This window comes from Oryzias latipes, chromosome 10, assembly GCF_053564925.1.
Source record: "Oryzias latipes strain Hd-rR chromosome 10, Olatipes_Hd-rR_3.1".
In the NCBI taxonomy this organism is placed as follows: domain Eukaryota; kingdom Metazoa; phylum Chordata; class Actinopteri; order Beloniformes; family Adrianichthyidae; genus Oryzias; species Oryzias latipes.
Window position 1 is genome coordinate 1,135,491 of NC_136246.1, and position 18,927 is coordinate 1,154,417.

The 18,927-nt window shown below is 42.0% G+C and overlaps 1 protein-coding gene across 1 annotated transcript in view; it reads right to left on the minus strand.

The window, feature by feature from the left end:
* The window catches only part of fgf2 (fibroblast growth factor 2), a 36,636-nt gene extending 20,872 nt beyond the window's left edge, over positions 1 to 15,764 (minus strand). The window contains exons 1-2 of the mRNA XM_078953794.1: positions 14,014 to 15,764; positions 12,394 to 12,497 (exon numbers count right to left, since the gene is read on the minus strand). Coding sequence (XP_078809920.1) covers positions 12,394 to 12,497; positions 14,014 to 14,191 — 282 coding nt within the window. The 5' untranslated portion in view covers positions 14,192 to 15,764. The remainder of the gene's footprint in view (positions 1 to 12,393; positions 12,498 to 14,013) is intronic.
* Positions 15,765 to 18,927: the final 3,163 nt, after the last annotated feature.

Genomic DNA, 18,927 nt, shown 5'->3' on the forward strand with positions numbered 1-18,927 from the left:
ACGGTGGAGAAGATTCTGGCTGTCCGGAAGCGGGGCCGGGGTCGCCAGTTTCTGGTGGACTGGAAGGGATACGGGCCGGAGGAGCGACAGTGGATTCCGGAACGCTTTATTGTGGACAAGTCGCTCCTGACGGATTTCTTTAGGTCTGGGGCTCCTGGACCGTCAGGAGTCGGTCCTTAAGGGGGGGGTTCTGTCATGTCTCGTCAAGTTTCCTGTTGTCTCGTGTGGGGTTTCCTGTTTTGTTTTGAAAGTCTAACCTACCTCTCGTTCCAGACCTTCCCCTTCCTGCTGTGTCTGCTCCCCACACCTGTGTCTGCCTCATCATCCCTGATCATTCCCACCTGTGCCTCCCCTCCTCATGTATTTATAGCCTGTGTTTCCCTTTGTCCTGTGCCTGTTTGTCATGTGCTTTCACCTGCCAAAGCTAGCTTATCTCTTGATTCAAGAAATTAAACCCTTAAGCTCTGCATCTGAGTCCAGTCCTGAGTTCTGCCTTGTCAACATGGAGAGCCACATTTGGCCCGCGGGCCTTGAGTTTGACACATGTGCAGAAATGATCAAAGAGTTACTTTAGGCCAAAGGGCGTTTGTTATTTAGGTGTTGCCAACAACATCTCTGGGGTTTAAGGGTTCAAAAGAATTAAACTGAGATGAACTGTGTTTAAAAACTAAGTTAAATGCCTGAGTTTAGTGCCAAACTCTAAATACCTTAGTCGGAGACCGTAGGTCCTGTTGGTTTTGAAAAGAAACAAGAACTGCTGACTTCTGAAGAAGTAAAGTTATTCTCGCTATGAGAATCAAAGTGACAGGTCTGACTCCCAAATAATAGCAAACAATGCTGAAATGACAGTGATGAAGGTTTTTTTTTTTGACAAGCACGTCCAAACACAGGAGTATGCACTGGTCATTCAGGGAAAAGAACTGGAGACTCTTGGTTTTCACCCATTATGAAAACGCATCGACAAAAGCTGTATTGGAAGGTTTCTGGTTCAGCATGTTTGAATTTCCCCTCAGCAGAAAATCTCTGCATTAGTCGTGTTTTATTTTATTTTATTTTATTTGAATTAGCCGGCTCGAGCAAAAGCAGGTATACAGATTTCCTGAAGTACCAAAGAAACAAAAGATAATTAAAGCTACAAGTAGCATTTAGCGGGCCCGAGCACGTGCGACCGCCTGTCATGGGCGACCCCTCCGCGAGCAAAGCCCTGCTTGAACCGTTTGGCGTCATTCTTCCTTCTGCATTCTGGAGCTGTAAGCTACATTTACCATGACAGCAGCCTGTTGGCGACTGACAGCTTGGTACCAAGAGACTTTTTTGTAGGTTTCTATCTGATGAACATGCCCTGAAAAAAATCAAGCTTGTGTGATAAAGCATATGGTGGTGCTCGCGAAAACAAATTTTGCAAGTGGCGCTATCGAGCCGGCCTCCCATAAAATACGAAATTTTTCGCGACTCCTAATGTGTGTGCAAAATTTAGTGAGTTTTGGGGTATGTTAAAGGCCTCAAAAAGGCGACTCTTTTGTCGGAAGAATAATAATAATAAACCTAACAGATACAATAGGGTCCTTGCACTCCGTGCTCGGGCCCTAATGAAAAAGGTAAAGTACATTTGTTTTGACAGTATTGTACTGGAGGTAAAAAGAATGAGCATTAATCAAATGTCCTAAAGTTCAAGTCAGAGGTTCAATACTCAAACTCGGGTGTCTGCCTGTGAGACTCAAGTCCAAGACCCCATCCGTGGAGGAAGTTTTGCTAACTGATTCAGTACCACTAGCTAACCAACACCATGGCTGAAAGAACTAAGGATTCATTCACCTCCCAGTCAGTTTTTGTCAGGCTCGTCAGTGAACAAAATCTTCTGCAGGAAGTGTGTTTGCAGACCAGATCCTCCACAGGTCTTGAAAACATTTTGCACCAGGATTCTACAGAATCCTGGTGAGGAAACAGCAGACACAACCCTCCATATGCACACTTCTGCTCTAACACAGGTCTGGAATATTTTTCATGTGGTGAAAAGGTATTTGTGACGGATGCAGAATCCTGAAATTGTGTTTAATAGACTCATACTTACGCCTCACAGACACCAAAACTGAATTGGAGTGATGGATATAAACATCACTCTCCCATGATACCATTGCCAGGTTTTAGACCTATCTTATTTTTTATGCTCAACAAATTTAAATCAAATGTCTAGTATTTGTCAAAATATACCTGCGTTTTTAATAAATTTAGCTCACACTTGAGCTGTATCAAATGCATCCCAGTTTGACACGTGCTTTACATTAATGACCTCCCTAGCTGCTGCCCACCTTGCAGTGTTAGCTGTCTGCAGATAATGCTGTAATCTATGTCCATGCTAGGGACATATACCAAGCAGCTCAAGAACTCATATCAGCCATGAACAAGGTCTCAGAATGGTTCCAACGATCCCACCTGATTTTTCTATCTAAAATTGTGTGCATGTATTTTTCCAAAAGCCCAACTAATCAAGACACCCCACCGATATTGATAAATGGAACAACCATACGATCTGTCACTGAGTATAAATATTTAGGAAGTACAATAGACACACAATTAACCTTCAAATTACACATCAATAAGGTTGTTAACTCAATTAAATTAAATTTATCAAATTTTAAACACATAAGAAACAACTTAACTCTGGAAACTGCTAAGCTCTACTATAATTCAATGATTGTTTCACAAATGACCTACTGTATGACCAGCTGGGCATCAGCATGCAGACCCATTCTCAAACCTCTACAAACTGTTCACAAACAAGCTCTGAAAACTTTGGAGAAAAAGCCTAAAAGCCACCGCCATTGTGAAATACTTCAGAAACACAATCTACTGAGCTTCGACAGTATGATCCAACATGCAGATTGCATTCTGGTCTACAAAATCCTTCAGTCTGGCTCCTCCCCCACTTCAGGACTTCTTCAAAAAAGACAAAACAGAAGCACCAAAACAGTATTCAAGAGGTGACTGCATTATTCCTTCCAGAAAAAGCAGCTTTGGAAAGACTGTTTTCTCCTTTCGTGCCTGTCAAACTTGGAACACAATCCCAGAAAGCCTTTGACAGCACACACTTCCATCTTTCTCAAAACAATTAAGATCATGGCTGCTGGAAGACCAAACTTGCACTCACAACTAACAATAGAAAAAATGCCATAAAACTGTTTCCTAAACAAAAGTAAAAGTAAAACATTCGGATGTGAAAAAAGTGGTCATAGTTGTTCCTAGTATTGTTCTGATTTTTGAAGATTTTATTGATGTATTCCGTTGGTTCATGTTAATAATGTTCTTTGTATTTTATCTTATTTATTTTATTTTATCTACGTTCTCTTGGTGACTGGCCATGGTCAGCGGGACAGAGGATGAAAATTAGCTAAGGCTACAATCCTGCATATGTACAGTGTATCTCTATTTTAGAGCAATCCATTTTGTTTTTTATATGCATTGTCCCTTTAATAAATAAATACAATAAAAATAGAAATCCTTCCTTATCTTCCTTGATCTCAGCGTGGGTTTGACAACTTAACAAGATAACATCCAACTTTATTTTTTCCAAAATAGTGTCTTGAAGAGTTTAACTTTATTGTCTTCCTTAGATTACCGTATTTCTCTTAAAACGTTCTGAAGCAGTACTTTACTCATCCACCAACTTTCACACCATTTTATACACTGAAAGACACAGACTCAATATTACATTTTACATGTTAGTCATGGTTTATAATATTTTCATGCCAATCTCCTAAAAATTTTTAAAAAAGGAAATTGTTGTCCATCCTGTGTTCTTTTTATGATTAGCCCCTTGGGGACTTAATAAAATTGAGAAAAAATTGATTAGATAATTACTTTTTTTTTTTTTTTGTTTTACTTTTATTTTTCAATTTTTGTCAATAACCACATACACACACAACAAGACATTACATAAAATAGACATAATCAAAAGCAAACAAGGAAAGAGGAGAGCCAGCCCCTATATCTCTGCAATATGGGGAAAAAAGAAATATATATATAAGTAAATAAGTAAAAATAAATAAATGAATAAAAAGTAAAAAATAAATAAATGAAAACAGCCGGAGAAAAGAAAAACTAGTTCCAGACAAGATGTGTTGGGTACAATAAAGGTTTTCTATCACAATCCATTATAAATGCAGTCGGATATTTTAAGCTGGATATGCAATTAAATGAATAAATAAAGTACAGCAGATGAAAAGAAAGTACACTCCTACACGGATGCTCTTATTATAATGGCAGAAATGTTCACATTAATATAGTCAAGGAATGGCCTCCAAGTTTTCTCAAAGAAATCAGTTTTGGAGTTTGAGAGACAAGTCAGGCGAACCAAAGGAATGTATTCCATTAACGTCCTCTGCCATCCAGAAATTGAGGGGGTTTTGTCTTTAATCCAGTTGTGAAGGATGTTTTTCCTTGCACAGAATGCCAATATGTTATAAAGCCTTTTATGATATTTATTAGTAATCCCACAGCTGGGAAGGCCAAGAACCACAGAAATTGGGTCAGACCTAAGGTCCTCTTTCAGAATTTTTCGCATTTCAAATAAGACATCTCTCCAGTAATTCTGTATCTTAATACAAGAACAGAAATAATGTGTGAGATCGCCGATTTCCGTCTTACACTTAAGAATGGAGAGATATCCTTTCTGTATCTAGAAAGGCGGTTTGGGGCAATATGTACTCGATGCAGAATCATTAGTTGTATTGCTCTTGTCTGGTTACACACTGTTATTTTTTTTGTATAATCCCAAATGTCTTCCCACATCTCTTCTGTTATTGTGACACCAAGTTCCTTCTCCCAGGTCTTTTCGACTAGTATCCCAGAGCTAGCATTAGAGCAATTCTTCAAGGCAGCGTAAAAGGTTCTCATGGAGACCTCCCCCTGATGGAGAAGTACCAGTTTTTTCATCTGTGTGACTTTCACATCAGTCAATAGTGAAGAATCCTTGAAAATAAAGTCTCTGATCTGGAAATATCGGAACAGATCGCTCCTCGGTATATCATATTTGTCCATAATTTGATTGAAAGACATAAGGGTTTGACAATTAAATAGATCCCCCAAAAGAGCAGATTCCCTGAGCTGACCACTTTTTAAAGACTAGATCCAAGGTGCCAGGGAGGAAGTCAGGGTTATCGGTAATTGGGGTGAGAGCCAAGGTACACCCTTGCCTACCTTCCATTTGTTGTGTAAGTCTCCATGCTCTGACTGCATTGACGGTGATTGGGTTGTTGCAAAGTTTTTTTATACATTTTAGCTTTTTGATAAAAAGAAGATTACGTAGGGGACAGGCTGAGAGAGATTTCTCAACATCCAGCCAGATTGAACATACATCATCTCTAATCCAATCAGCTATGTATCTCAGATGGGCGCTCATTTGATATCTCCTGATGTCAGGGAAGTCAAGCCCACCCAGAGCACACGGTAACTGCAATATAAACAGCCTGATCTGTGGTCTCTGTTTACGCCAAATAAAACTGCTGAAACAGCCATTTAATTTTTTTAAGGTTTTGCAATTAAACAGAATGGGAATCATTTGTATTGTGTAAAGTAAACATGGGAGGGTACACATCTTCAGGAGGGAGATCCGGCCTAGCCACGATAGGGGAAGGAGGCTCCACCTCTCTAGATCCTGTTTTATTCTGTTGAATAATGGGTCAAAATTTATTTGAAACATCTGGTTAAATTTAGGAGTAATATGTATACCTAGATAAATTAGGCCTGCAGGGGACCACTTAAATGGAAAAGGATTGGGGCTGTCAGGCTGTTGCTGCACATTACCAAGGGGCATTGCCTCTGATTTGGATAAATTTATCTTGTAACCCGAGAAGGCAGCAAACCTTGTCATGATCTGACTAAGGCGAGGGACCGAAAGAGAGGGGTTTCTCAGAAATAATAATACATCGTCCGCATATAGTGTGATCTTGTGTGATTTCCCCCCCCAGATCCAGTCCTATCATTAGAGGGTCTTGCCTGACATATTCTGCTAGTGGTTCTATTGCCAGTACAAACAGAAGAGGTGACAAGGGTAGGGTAGTGTGGCTGAGTAGCTCTGTTGGTAAGGTGAGAAGCTACCATGCAGGAATCCACACATCACTCAGTGAGGGTCCTTAGGCAAGACCCTAAACGCTACCGCCTCCCAAGCGCAGTTCAGTTGCAGCTCACCGCTCCCCCAGGGGATGGGTCAAATGCGGAGAAGAATTTCCCCATTGAGGGATAAATAAAGTATCTGAAAGGGGCAGCCCTGTCTGCAACCCCTCTGGACCACAAAATTAGCTGACCTTAGGCCATTAGTTCTAACTGCAGCCAGTGGCTGAGTATATAAGACCTTTGACCTTTATTCATTTAATAAAGCCATCACCCAAACCGAACTTCTGAAGTGTGAAGAATAAGTACGACCATTCAACTCGGTCAAAGGCTTTTTCCGCATCCAGGGAAAAATCCAAACCATCCAAAGCTTTTTCGTCAGAGAGTTGAATGATATTTAATAGCCTTCCAACATTATTATACGAGTCACCCTTAATAAAGCCAGTTTGATCTTCCTTAACAATAAGTGGCAGAAGGTTCTCCAAGCGCATTGCTAACACTTTTGAGAGGTTTTTAGATCAAAATTTAACAGCGAAATTGGTCTATATGAGCCGCATTCCTCGGAGGGTTTGCTTTTTTTGAGGATAAGGGAGACATTGGCTTCTCTTAACGAAGGGGGTAGAGTTCCGCATTCAAATGAATGATTGAACATATTTAACCCTTGTGCTATCCTAGGCACTTTAACATTGGGAGTTGGGTCATCTAGACCCACTAGACAGTGCTCTGAACCTTTTTTCTTCAATGATTTGTGATCTTCACTGGTGTTCATGGATTACATGAAATCTTTCCACCTTTATCCACCTTTGTCATGGTAGGGAGAACACGTCAAATCAAGGGTGGGGTCATCTAAGATAGCACAAAGGTTAACATAGGCTCTATGAGAAGGTTTTGAAATTCTTTATAAAACTCGCTTCCGAGTCCATCGCCGCCCGGAGCTTTGCCTATTTGGAGGTGATTAATAGCCTGATGTAATTCAGGGGCAAAGATCGGGCATTTAATTTCAGTCTTGAATCCTGAGATATAGTTGGGAGGTTTATTTCAGAAAACAAGGCCTCTATTAGGGTATTGACATTGTTGGTGTTTTCTGACTTACATAGTTTAGTGTAAAAGCTTCTCAAGGTGTCATTAATTAATTTAGGATCCGATAAACAGGTCCCCGACTCGCTCAGGATTGACTCAATCATCTGGGTTGCCCTACGCTTTTTTTGTTAGGGTAGCTATGTATTTTCCTGGTTTATCTCCAAATTCAAATAATTTTTGTTTAGCATAATCTAATTTTTCCCCTGCTTTCTTTGTTAGAAGGGAGTCTAGCGTAGCGCGAATAGCAACGTTTTTTTTAGTTTAGCTGCTGTCGATTTCTTTATGTATTCCATTTGTGATTCGTTTAATCTTTTTTCCAGTAGAGTTTGCTGTTCCAAGTTTTGGCGTCTTTTGGTGGCAGAGTAGGCTATAATTAAGCCCCTAGCATAAGCCTTTGCAGTTTCCCAGAGCAGAGATGGACTGTCGACGGAAGGAGTATTAATGGAGAGAAACGCCCTAAACTCTGTTGAGAAGTATGACACAAAGGCCTGATCTTGCAACAGTGTGCTGTCCATTTTCCAGCGTGCAGGGTTTTTTGGTTGTTTTTTGAGTGAAACGTTCAGATATGTTGCTGCATTATCTGATATCACAATATTACCGATTGAACAAGAAACTACAGATTGTAAGAGTTGTTTTGGGGCAAAGAAAAAATCAATTCTTGTGTAGCATTTGTGAGGGTTAGAGAAAAAAGTGAATTCTTTTTCTGTTGGATGAAGTGTCCTCCAAACATCCACATACCCCAATTCTTCACAGAGTCCAAGAATTTGTCTCGACTCTTTTGATGGGGGTGCATTGCCAGCGGGTAATCTATCTATCAAAGGGTTCATGAGACAGTTGAAGTCGCCTCCTATGTTTTCCACTGTGAACTCAGATATCTTGTTAAAAACATCCACTAAAAAATTAAGAGGATGGCCTGGTGGATAATAAACATTCAGAAGGGCAAAATCTTCCCCATGCAAGGAGGCTGAGATGAGCACAAATCTTCCACACTTATCTTGAATACATTTGGACACTTTAACTGGCAGGTTTTTCCTAATTAGTATTGCCACACCCCTACTTTTACTGGTAAAGAAGGAGAAATAGACCTGGTCAAAACCACACAGTCGCAGCTTTAAATGTTTTCATCATTCAGGTGGGTTTCTTGTAGCATAGCAATGTCAACCTTTTCCTTTTTCAGGGACATCAAAATCTTCTTCCGTTTAATAGGAGAATGACTTCCTTTGATATTCCAAGTGTACAATCTTAATGTGTCAAGAACCATAATGTTTCCACTAAAGAAAAGATGTAAGCTCCCGCTTGTGCCATAAATCTTATGTTGATTTTTCACCTGGCTGTAACCCAACAAAAAAATCAGAAAAAACAACAGCAAAAAAAATTAACAGACGTAGAACAGTAAATATAACAGTACATATAACAGATGTGCCAACAGCACAGTAAAGGGAACCTTTCCCACTCAGAAACCAGTGGGATACCCTAAACCCCTCCATACTCTTACACACTCACAGATTACATCTCTTAAGGTTCCGTATATTATCAACTATTATCATGGTGACCACCCTTAAAAGTATAATCAAATGAAAAGAAAAGAAAAACCTCCTTCTGGGTAAAGGGAATTAAACCATGTTCAGTAATAATGTGGCATTAATTAAATGTTTCATGTGCTTCACTAAATTGAAGCCACTCTGAGCAGGAGTGGAGCAAAGTCAAACCAAACAAATTTCTGTAGAGCATATAGCCAACTGAATGGTTGTAACAAACTGAGCCGTGCGCCGTGAGAGAGAGAGACAGGAACTATCCCGAGACGCCTGTGACTCACGTGCAGATTATTTTAGAGTGACAGCAAATGTCATGGCCTTCTCAGGTGAGTCGAAGCTCCTGGCCTCTCCATGACGTAGGATTTTCAAGGTGGCAGGGTACAGCGTCATGTATTTGGCACCGATGTCCTGCAGCTGTTTTTTAACCTCGTCAAATCCTTTCCGCTTGGGCATGACTGCAGCTGACAGATCCTGGAAAAACATGATGCTCGACTCCTGAAATTTCACAGACCCGTTGCGTCTTGCGGCGTCCAGGACCCTCTGTTTGTCAACAAAGTTGTGAAACCTGACAGGACGGGGCGAGGTCGTTGATTCGGGCCCGGCTTGGGAGCTAGGGTGCGCTGCGCACTTTCAATTTTAACGCGCCCATTTTTGGCCCCCATCCCGAGCAGGCTGGGGATCCAGGTTTCGAAAAACCTTGTTGGGTTACCTCCCTCCGCCTCTTCTGGTAAGCCGATAATTCGTATATTCTTTCTCCTGCCTCTGTTCTCCAGATCATCCACATGCTCTGTCATAGCCTGTATTTATCTTTCCAGGGCCTTGATCCGTTTTTCGGCGGCGTCGGTAGTGTGTTCCGTCGCCGAGATCCGATCCGCCATTTCGGTAGTTCGTTCCTCGATTTCCTTCAGCTGTTGAGAATGGGTCTGCACCAACCTTGAAAGTGGGCACAGCCTCCCGTCTTTCAGTTATGTTTGCAGTTATTACTTGTATGGTTTGACGAAAAGCCGGGTCCAGAGCACTCTCTGCGTCATTTAGTGCCTGTTGCTCCTCGGCTATCGTAGGCTGGCCGGGCAGGCTAGCAGTGGCTTCGGGCTTGCTCGTCTTAGCCGATTTTTTACTCTCTTTCGGTGGCATCTTGTCCTGGCACTTCAAAAAATACTCATCAATGCTCATAATAAAAAGCCAGTTCTTCCTTCTTTTTCCTTAAAAAGGATGTAGATGACAGATTTGGTGGGGTTATGCTGAAAAAAAAAGTGAAGTGGTGCGGAGCTAAGAGAAAATCCACCCTTCTACGCCGCCATCTTGAGTCCCCCTCCATAATTACTTTTTAAAACACTTTCTAAAATTAAAATAATAGAATTTTCATAATTGATTACGTTTTACTACCATTAAGGAAAGTGGGGCCCCTTTACTAGACAAAGTCAAATTCCTCAACAAATTGGACCCCATGTTGAAACATTCTTTCCCCTTCTTATCTGTCCGCGCTGACCAAAGTTCTCACACCTTACCACTCCCTGAGGTCTTCATCTGACTGTTCCCCTACCCCGCTTCAGCACCTTGGGAGGCAAGGCTTTCAGCTGATCTGCCCTCAAACTCTGGAAACTTCCACCCAATTTAAGGAACTCCTCAAATCCAAACATGTCTGTTCAGGAAATAATATTCATAATGCCTTCTCACCATTTCTCACTCCCTTTAGTTTTATCTGTTTTTATTCATAATGTGGCCTTGAGAGGCCTGAAAAGCGCTTGTAAATAAAATGTATTGTCATTATTAACAAAGACCTCCTGTAAAAGAAAGGCCAGTCGCCTCCATCTTCTGAGGAGACTGACATCCTTATGCAGTATGCAGTATGCAGACCTCTACTCAGAACTTTTTTATGACTCTGTGGTAGGCTCTGCTTTCTCCACACTGTTGTCTGCTGGGAAACAAGCAGCACGGACCGGGACAAGAAAAGACTGAATAAACTGGTCTGGAGGACCAGCTCTGTCCTGGGCTGGTCTCTGTGGAGGAGGTGGATGAGAGGAGGATGTTGATCAAGCACAGAATCATCATGGACAACAGCTCTGACCCACTGCAGCCGACTGTGAAGGGACTGAGGAGTTCATTCAGCGACAGACTCAGACATTCGCAGTGTAGAAACTAATGTTACCGCAGATCATTTGTTCCCTCTGCCATCAGACTGCTCAACTCCTCTGTATGGTTAAGGCATCAAAAATTGCACATTTATTTATCTATTTACTTATTTATTTGTTTTTACCTCCGAGATAAGTTCTATTCAATTCAATTCAAACTCACTGTGAAGCATAGGGGTGGAATCTTCAGCATTTTGGGCTCCTTTTCTGCAATGAATACTAATCTGTATGAATACAAGGAAGAGGCCATTTATGGTGAGATTTGGGGTAAAAACTATTGATGAAAGCATTCAGGATAAAATGAGGTTTCCAGAATGACAAAGATCCCAAACATATCGTACAGGCAACAAAGGAGTGGATGTGTGACGAGCATTTCAACATTCTGAAGTGGCCTAGCCACGTTCTGGACCTCACCATCCATGAATGGTGTATCTGTAAAGGGAGTTAAAAGTCTGTGTTGCCCAGTAGCAGCCCCAAAACATCACAGCTTTTGAGAAGGTCTGCAAGAAAGAATGGACAAGAGTGATAGTGTGAAGACCTGCAAATCCTTATTTGCCCCACTGTATTTAGACTTTGAGGAAAAACTGGATATAGTATGTGCATACTATGGATTGTGCACATTTGAGCAATGCAATAGAGTAAAGAAAGTATTCAAGGAATAGGGCACAGATGGAACAGATTAAATGGTAATATTTTTCTTTCTCGGATGTAAGACACATTGATCTCTGAGGCACCAGCTTTCGCTTTGTGTGGTTGCCGCTCATTTCTTGGTGTCAATCCAGAACCGGCCTCAGCAACGTGTCTGCGCTTAGCCCAGGATAACAAACAACATCCAAACAAAGATGGATGTGCATATTGCACGTATAAAATGAAAGTGTTCAGCCGATCACCACTAGGTCCAGGGAGAAAGTGTGTGAGTGTGTTTGTTTGTGTTAGCCTGGGGGTGGGGCTGGCAGTGCAGACTCTTTATGGAAGGGGTTGTTCCCCAATTTGTCATGTCACAATTACCCACTTCTTTTTGCTGATCGGGAGGGGCTGGTGCTCAGAAAGCAGGTTTTTAGAAGATGTATGGATCAAAATACTACCTACCCAACCAAACTCAGTCCATGGATAACTTTAGTATGAAAACAACTTAAGACTGGCTCACTGTTTCAGAGGACAAAGCCATTTTCTTTTCATTTGTCACAATAAAGATTTAGCATTGTATCTTAAATTATTTAATAACTAATAGGTTTTATATAGCTGTACATTGTCAAAAGTGCAAATCTTGTTTTAATTTGAATTCTAATTGTGGCAGAAGTAAAAAAAAACTGTTACATAATGAAAAAAAAAGAAAATTGTTAATAATGATTTTTATTTAAGCTATTTTGATACATGTAATCAGTATTTTTGAAGACATATGGTTATGAGTTTTGTATGTCCATTATCCTATTTATGTAGGTTAAACAATGACATACTCTCTTTTGATAGCCTGTTGGTTCAAAAAGAATCAATTTCTGTTATAGACCAATGTCAGCAAAAAGGTCCTGGTCACTCACCACTCCAAATAGACGTCCATCTCCATGCATCGCCAGATATCTGTTTGAACAAACTCCTTTGATCACCACCTCTCCCGCTGAGGTAGCCTGAAGGCGAAGCTTAACTGATGAGACAAGATAAAAGATTCAATATTTTTTAATTTAATGCTTAAAGGGAAAAAAATCTGTGCCACAATGGTTTTGTAGTATCTGTTATTTCCCAGTGTTTGAAATGGCCTGAAACTTGCGAATCGGCGCCCCCTGCAGCTGCATGCGCTCCTGTCTTTAAAAAGGTGTGTAAAGAAAAAGGGGAGGGGTGGAAGGAATCGGTTCGGTTGTAGGTCTCTCCCAAATTAATTGACAGATGGGTGGGTGGGAGAATCTTGTATATATATTATTTTACTATTTTATTTTACCAGTGTTGTTAAAATGGGCAATTTCCTGCCCAATTAGATCTAAATTTGCACTTGGTTTGGTGGTTCCTTATTGAAACATGTCTCAGCCGGAATGTGCAGTCAGGAGAGGCAGGTGTGTCAGTGCCTCACCTCACTATTTGCTACACCATCCCTGCCATATTGAGAAAATAAATGCAAAATATGTCCACTCAACTCCACTAAAGGTCATTTATATGGTTGACTTTTCCTCATTTTCACTCTCAAATGGCTGTATTTTGCATGTTTTGTTTACAATTACGGTGCATGATGCAAAGTGAAAGCGCATGGAGTGCAGCCTTGATTGCACAATCCCTAAATCATTGCGTGCCTTTAGTTCACTCAGCTTATGCTAATAATATCATTCCTTAATAACTACTGTAGGCATTTTGATCACATGTCTATTTTCCATCTAAAATATATTTTATGTTTGCCTGTCCATTATTTGGTGTTAGTAGCCTTGACATAAGGACAGCAGGAAGTGCAGGCAGTAAAACAGCTGCGCTTTTTGAGATGATAAATTAACAATAGATTTTTTGTTTATGAATGAATAGATGTTTTTTGGAGGATTTTACTGTTGGTTTTGCACAAAATTAGGAATACGGCAAGTATTTTTGGATTAATCTCAGTGATGCGTGGGTTTTCTCCTGAGTCCCTGGAGAAAACCCACCCACGCATGCTCAGGGAGAACATACAAACTCCACACAGACAGGTCCCCCATTCATGTTCTGTTTCAGGTCCCTTAACCGGGACTTGAACAAGGGGCCTTCTTGCTGTGAGGCAAGAGCGCTAACCACTGCACCATCGTGCAGCCCAATACAAGTATTGCCAAATGGAAATATTGCGATACATCGCTGATATTTTCCTACCCCCCTACAAATCTGTTTGTAGTTAGGACAAATGTAACGATTAAAGATCCAAGAAATACCACTTCTATGTGTGTCCTGAGTGAAGTGCATAATGACTAAAGTTTACTCAGAAATTAGCAACCCAAAGACAACCACATAGTGCTTCTTCACACGACCTTCTGAACATAGGATCTTTGTCATAGTTTTTTTTTAAACTGAGCATAAATGTCAGGAAACTGGAAAAAGATGCTGCTTTCACGCTTTCATCTTCTCGCCTTTTTCCACTTTTTTTCAGCTCCTCTCTTATGTCTTTGTTTCCTTAAACATAATATAAAAAGTGTACTGCTTTGTAAGGTACTTACCGTGGGGATCTTTTTTTTCCCGGATTCCATCCACTCCTCCATCAGGTTTAATCCTCAAAAACAAACCTCCATTTTTACAGTAGAGCCTCTTAGGATCCTTGTAGTTCCCTGGAGGAAAGCCATCGCTTCTGCTGTTTTCAGCTGGGGAGGGAAGTGTTGTGATTTCTCCCGTAGCCATCTCCTCCTGTTCGCTCAGATCCTGGCAAATGTTTTATTTTCTTCTTTGGAAGCACTGGGCCTCCATTGAGGCCTCCCACTTTCTGCTCCTCCCCCCATGGTCCACAAATCTTAACACAGTACTTCCACTCAAACCCCGGAGTCAGTTTGCTCAAGCAACTCCCCCTCAGGGCAGCAAACACCTTTAGACTCTAAAAGGACATGGACAGAGACCTCTATTTAGAAGCAGATGTTTAACTATCAACTGATGGTTTGGTAAAGCTGGCAGCTGGTAAAGCTATGTTGGTAAAGATGGCAGCAGCCGGTGTTTGTTTGTGCACACTTCAAAGGAGTCGATGCAAGCATTTCGCCTCGTCTTCTGCTTTTTTTAATTGTTTTTGAAGCAGAGCAGCTGGCTCACATTTTTAATTGTTTTTGAAGCAGAGCAGCTGGCTCACATCTATCTGGTAGGGTTCCCCCTTTGGGCCTCATTTCGCATGCGCTGTAGGAGCAGCAGCACTCATACACATGAACACGCTCTCTCACTAATGCTTCCTGAATAGAACAGCTGAGCTAAAATAGGTTTTGAAAAGTAAAGAGGCCAGAGCAGCATTGCAGTGGTCACTCAGAGCAAGAAAAGTCTCTTACCGCTCTACGTGTTATTGACTTGATACTTGTTATATTCAGGGTGTTTAAACCCCCCCACTGATGAGTATAACTGTCATGTAAAACAGACAGCATGATCAAATGGGTTTACTTGCTAGCTTAGGTAAGGGACGGACAATTCTTAGCCTCAAAGGCCACTAGTCCGGCTCTCCTGTCCGGACATCATACCCTATCCCCTGCTGTTTACCTGGATGTGCCCAGCCAATCAGATGCTGTAGGGGCAGTTGGAATAAAAGCTTGACATGCAACAATGTGGCTTGGAGTTTCCCTGTTCAAGACTTTCTCAGTATCAGTTTAGGATCAGATGTTTGGCATGCATTGATGCAAGATTTGATCTCATTTAACTGTAGGACGAACAGCAAACACGCACAAATCTGCATTTATTACTGTGGACTCCTACTAGTGGGAGCATCTAGGTAAAAGTTAGCACAAGTAAAAGCCAAGCAGAAGCTGGGTAAGTTTTTTTTCTACATGAGAATCTTCTCATGCTCAGTTGCAGCAAGTAACATTTTAGCCGAAAATTCTTATTTTTCTAATAAACTCAAAATCAAAACCAACTCAGAGCAAAGATACCAGGTGTAAGAAAAATAACTTCCCTTGATAACACACGCAATAACTGTAATATGGATGAGTGTGACAAGGAAATAGAGCCTCTTCTCAACTCGCGAGAAGACAAAAAACTGTGTAGAATTTTGATTTGTAGAACACTGAAGTTTAAACTTCAAATTAATGAGCATCAACAACTATTTATCTAAGACCACAATGATACCAAGCACACTTTTTATACCAGGTTATTTGCTTGATTGGGAGACTTGATACGTACCATGGCATTATTTCTTAAAATGCATTATTCCTTTTTTTTACATCACCTGGACATGTTGTTCATTGCATAAATAAGTAATAATAATAATGGATTGGATTCATCTGCGCTTTTACAGAGGCTCAAGGCGCTTACAATGTATCTCCATTATTCATTCACTCCTCATTCATACTTATACTGAATAAACCCCTTTTGTAATTGAGGCCAAACTTTATTAATTTCAATCATGTTTGAAAATCTTTGGTGTTGGACCGGACGGAAAAGGAAAGAGGGGAAGAAGAGAGAGGGACGTTAGAGAGAGGGGGGGTAGGAGGGTGATAATAGGAGGGGAAGGGGGGTAAGACCATGAAGCAGCATAAAGCAACAAGTTTACTGGTTGTTAATCATTATGGTAAGGTTCAAATGTAGTACAAAAAGGGTGGGGCCTGTTCACACACACTCAAATGTTTTAAACACACCTGCTAGCTGCAAAAATGTCCACCTGTCGACATGTACACAAAACAGATAGTGTTCACACGCATACTTATGCCTTAAAACCAACTAGTGTTAAATCTTTCATTCATTCAATCATGCAAACTGTTAGTGCAAAGGTGAGCTAACACCTGTGCTCAGGTGAGTGTTTATGTTCTTCTAAAATGGATGGTGGAATGTGACAAGAAGGAGGGAGAGTGCCCGGCCATCCCCACCCCAAGACCCCCACCGCAGCAGCAGCGGCAGCCGAAATCCCCCCAACGCCACACGGGAACCGGCAGGGAACAACGGCCGCCCGGGCGACCAAGCCCGCCACCCGGGCCAGGGCCAGCAGGACCGCCGCAAGGCCCCCAGAGCCAGAGAGCAGGGAGGCACGGAGGGAAAGAGAGCGCCGCCCCAGCCCAACCAGGAGAGCAGCCCCCCCGCCGCGCCGGGAGCGCCCAACGCAGGGCCCCACCGGAGAAGGACGCCCACAGCCCCAGACGAGCACCCCACCACCACCCTGGAGTTCCGGGCATCCCCCGCCCCTACCCCAGGTACGAGCCAGGCCCCCCAAGGGAGACCCGCTCCGCACTCCAGGCAGCCATCCGCCCGGCCCACGGTTGGTCCAGGGAGGAGCAAGGCAGGGGCCCGCCGCCCCCGCCCAGGAGGGGGGAACCCCGGGGAAAAAAGAGGGCCCACAAGGGGTGTTATAAATATGGCCCGACCAGACTCGGCCATGTTGGAAGTTTGGCGGGGCCCAGCGCTCAGGGGCAAGGACCAGGACCCACCCCCCAGGGACACGAACACCCCCGGCTCAGGTGTAATATGAACCCCCCCACCGTGCGGAGAGAGCACCGCCGGGCCCAGGGAGCCAGCACCCAAGGGACACGGCCGCCATCGCCAAGGGGCCCGCACCCCCCACCAGGGAAGGGGTAGGGGACAGATGGACCCAGGTCCCACCTTCCTTGCAAAATGTGTGTGCGTGTATGTGTGTTTGAAAGGGTGTGTGCATGTGTGTGTGTTTATGTTGGAATGTATATATTGAAGGGGGAGGGGTGTGTGTACTAAGGGGGGTGCAGTTAAAATTGGCGAGTAGGGCACTAAGGGGACATCTCCTGATTACTCACAGTGATGTCCCACTCCTCATTCATACTTGGTGATGGTAACTACTGATGTACCCACAGCTGCCCTGGGGCAGACTGACAGAGGTGTGGCTGCCAGTACGCGCCTACGGCCCCTCTGACCATCACTGGGACATTCATACAGATTCAGACACCAGTTGAGCCACACAGGAGGGTGGGTGAAGTGTCTTGCCCAAGGACAAAACAACGGTTGGTGGACTGGGAGGAGCGGGGATCGAACCGCGGATCCTTCAATCATTGGCTGACCTGAGCTACTGCCGCTGTTGTTTGAATCTTCAGGAGATGGGTTAAGTCAAAATGTTATTTCTCTTTAGTGTCCATAACAATTAATAAAAGTTCTATTTTTCATTCATTTAGATGGAAAATATGAGCCCACATTAACATTTCGAATTTTTGTCAAGCTCAGACTAACCCTGACTTTACTTTGCTTGGTTTCTGTCACTTATCAACCCAGCTGTAGCAATGTTTTTAGATCAGTTTATCTAAAGTTCGACTTCAATCATCTTATGAGCTATTTTCACAGCGTTCCCAGTGGTTGTTTCATTATCACTATGCTCTTTTTAGCTAAGAATTCTGTGACTTTTTAGGGCATGGTTTCTACAGAGCACCTGGAGTTTATCAGAAATTCACCTCTAAATTAAGGGGAGGAATGCTGGCGCAAAAGTAACCCTCTGCTTATTTTGTAGGATCCCTTTGTTTACTGTGGATTGTTACTTAGGCGGCAATCCGATTTGATTCATGAATCAAGCTCAAGGATCATAGATAAAACTATAATTCTTGCTTTATATTATACTGTATTTGTACAGTTGCTGTCCTTGATGTAATAAATATAAATTATATGTCTTCAATGAACATCATTGGATTGAAGGGGGGTCCAAGGGCAGGGATGTCCAGTTTAGCTTAGTCAGTTTGTTAGTTCAATTTAGTATTTTCCTATTGAATTCTATGTATTTATGATCTTTTTGATGTTATTTTTAACTTTTTCAATTACTGATACGAAGCCCACCGAGACGACTGTTGTTGTAATTTTGGGCTATACAAAAAAATTGAATTGAATCATTTATACCTTTATTTAGAACGTGAGATAAGTATCAACAAAACTGGTGAAAAAACAAAGATTTTACTAGAAAGAAATGGTGTGTGTCACCTTCTGGTTAAGTACAGCAGTAACAGAAACAACACACACACACAAAAAAATCCCAGTCGTTTTGGATCATTGAACGATAAATCCTAAAAATCTTGTATTTTTACTACACCTTATTATATTTACAAAGATCGCGACTCAGCGATTTTGGACATTGTGAATGTTCATACTTGAATTCTCAGAAAAGAGATCGCGAGTTTTCGAGTACTCGGATACTCATCGCTGCTCTATTTGTTTACCCTCTTTCCTAACAGCTTACAGCCCCTCACACCTCCAACCTAACATTAGCTTTGCAACAAAAATGGGGAGCAATATCAGAGCTATCCAGCCGTACAGTTCTGATCCAAATTCCAGCTCAGACAAGGAAAACCAAGACGTTCATGGATCTATTTTTCTGCAAGTGGATGATCAGAATCCCCTTTGGCCCGCCCATTAGTTTCGTTGAAAGAACTACAAGCTTTTTCAAATTGCATATTTCTTCTGCTCCTGATTCACCACAATTTAAATAAAGAAATACTCAGAAATGCAATTTT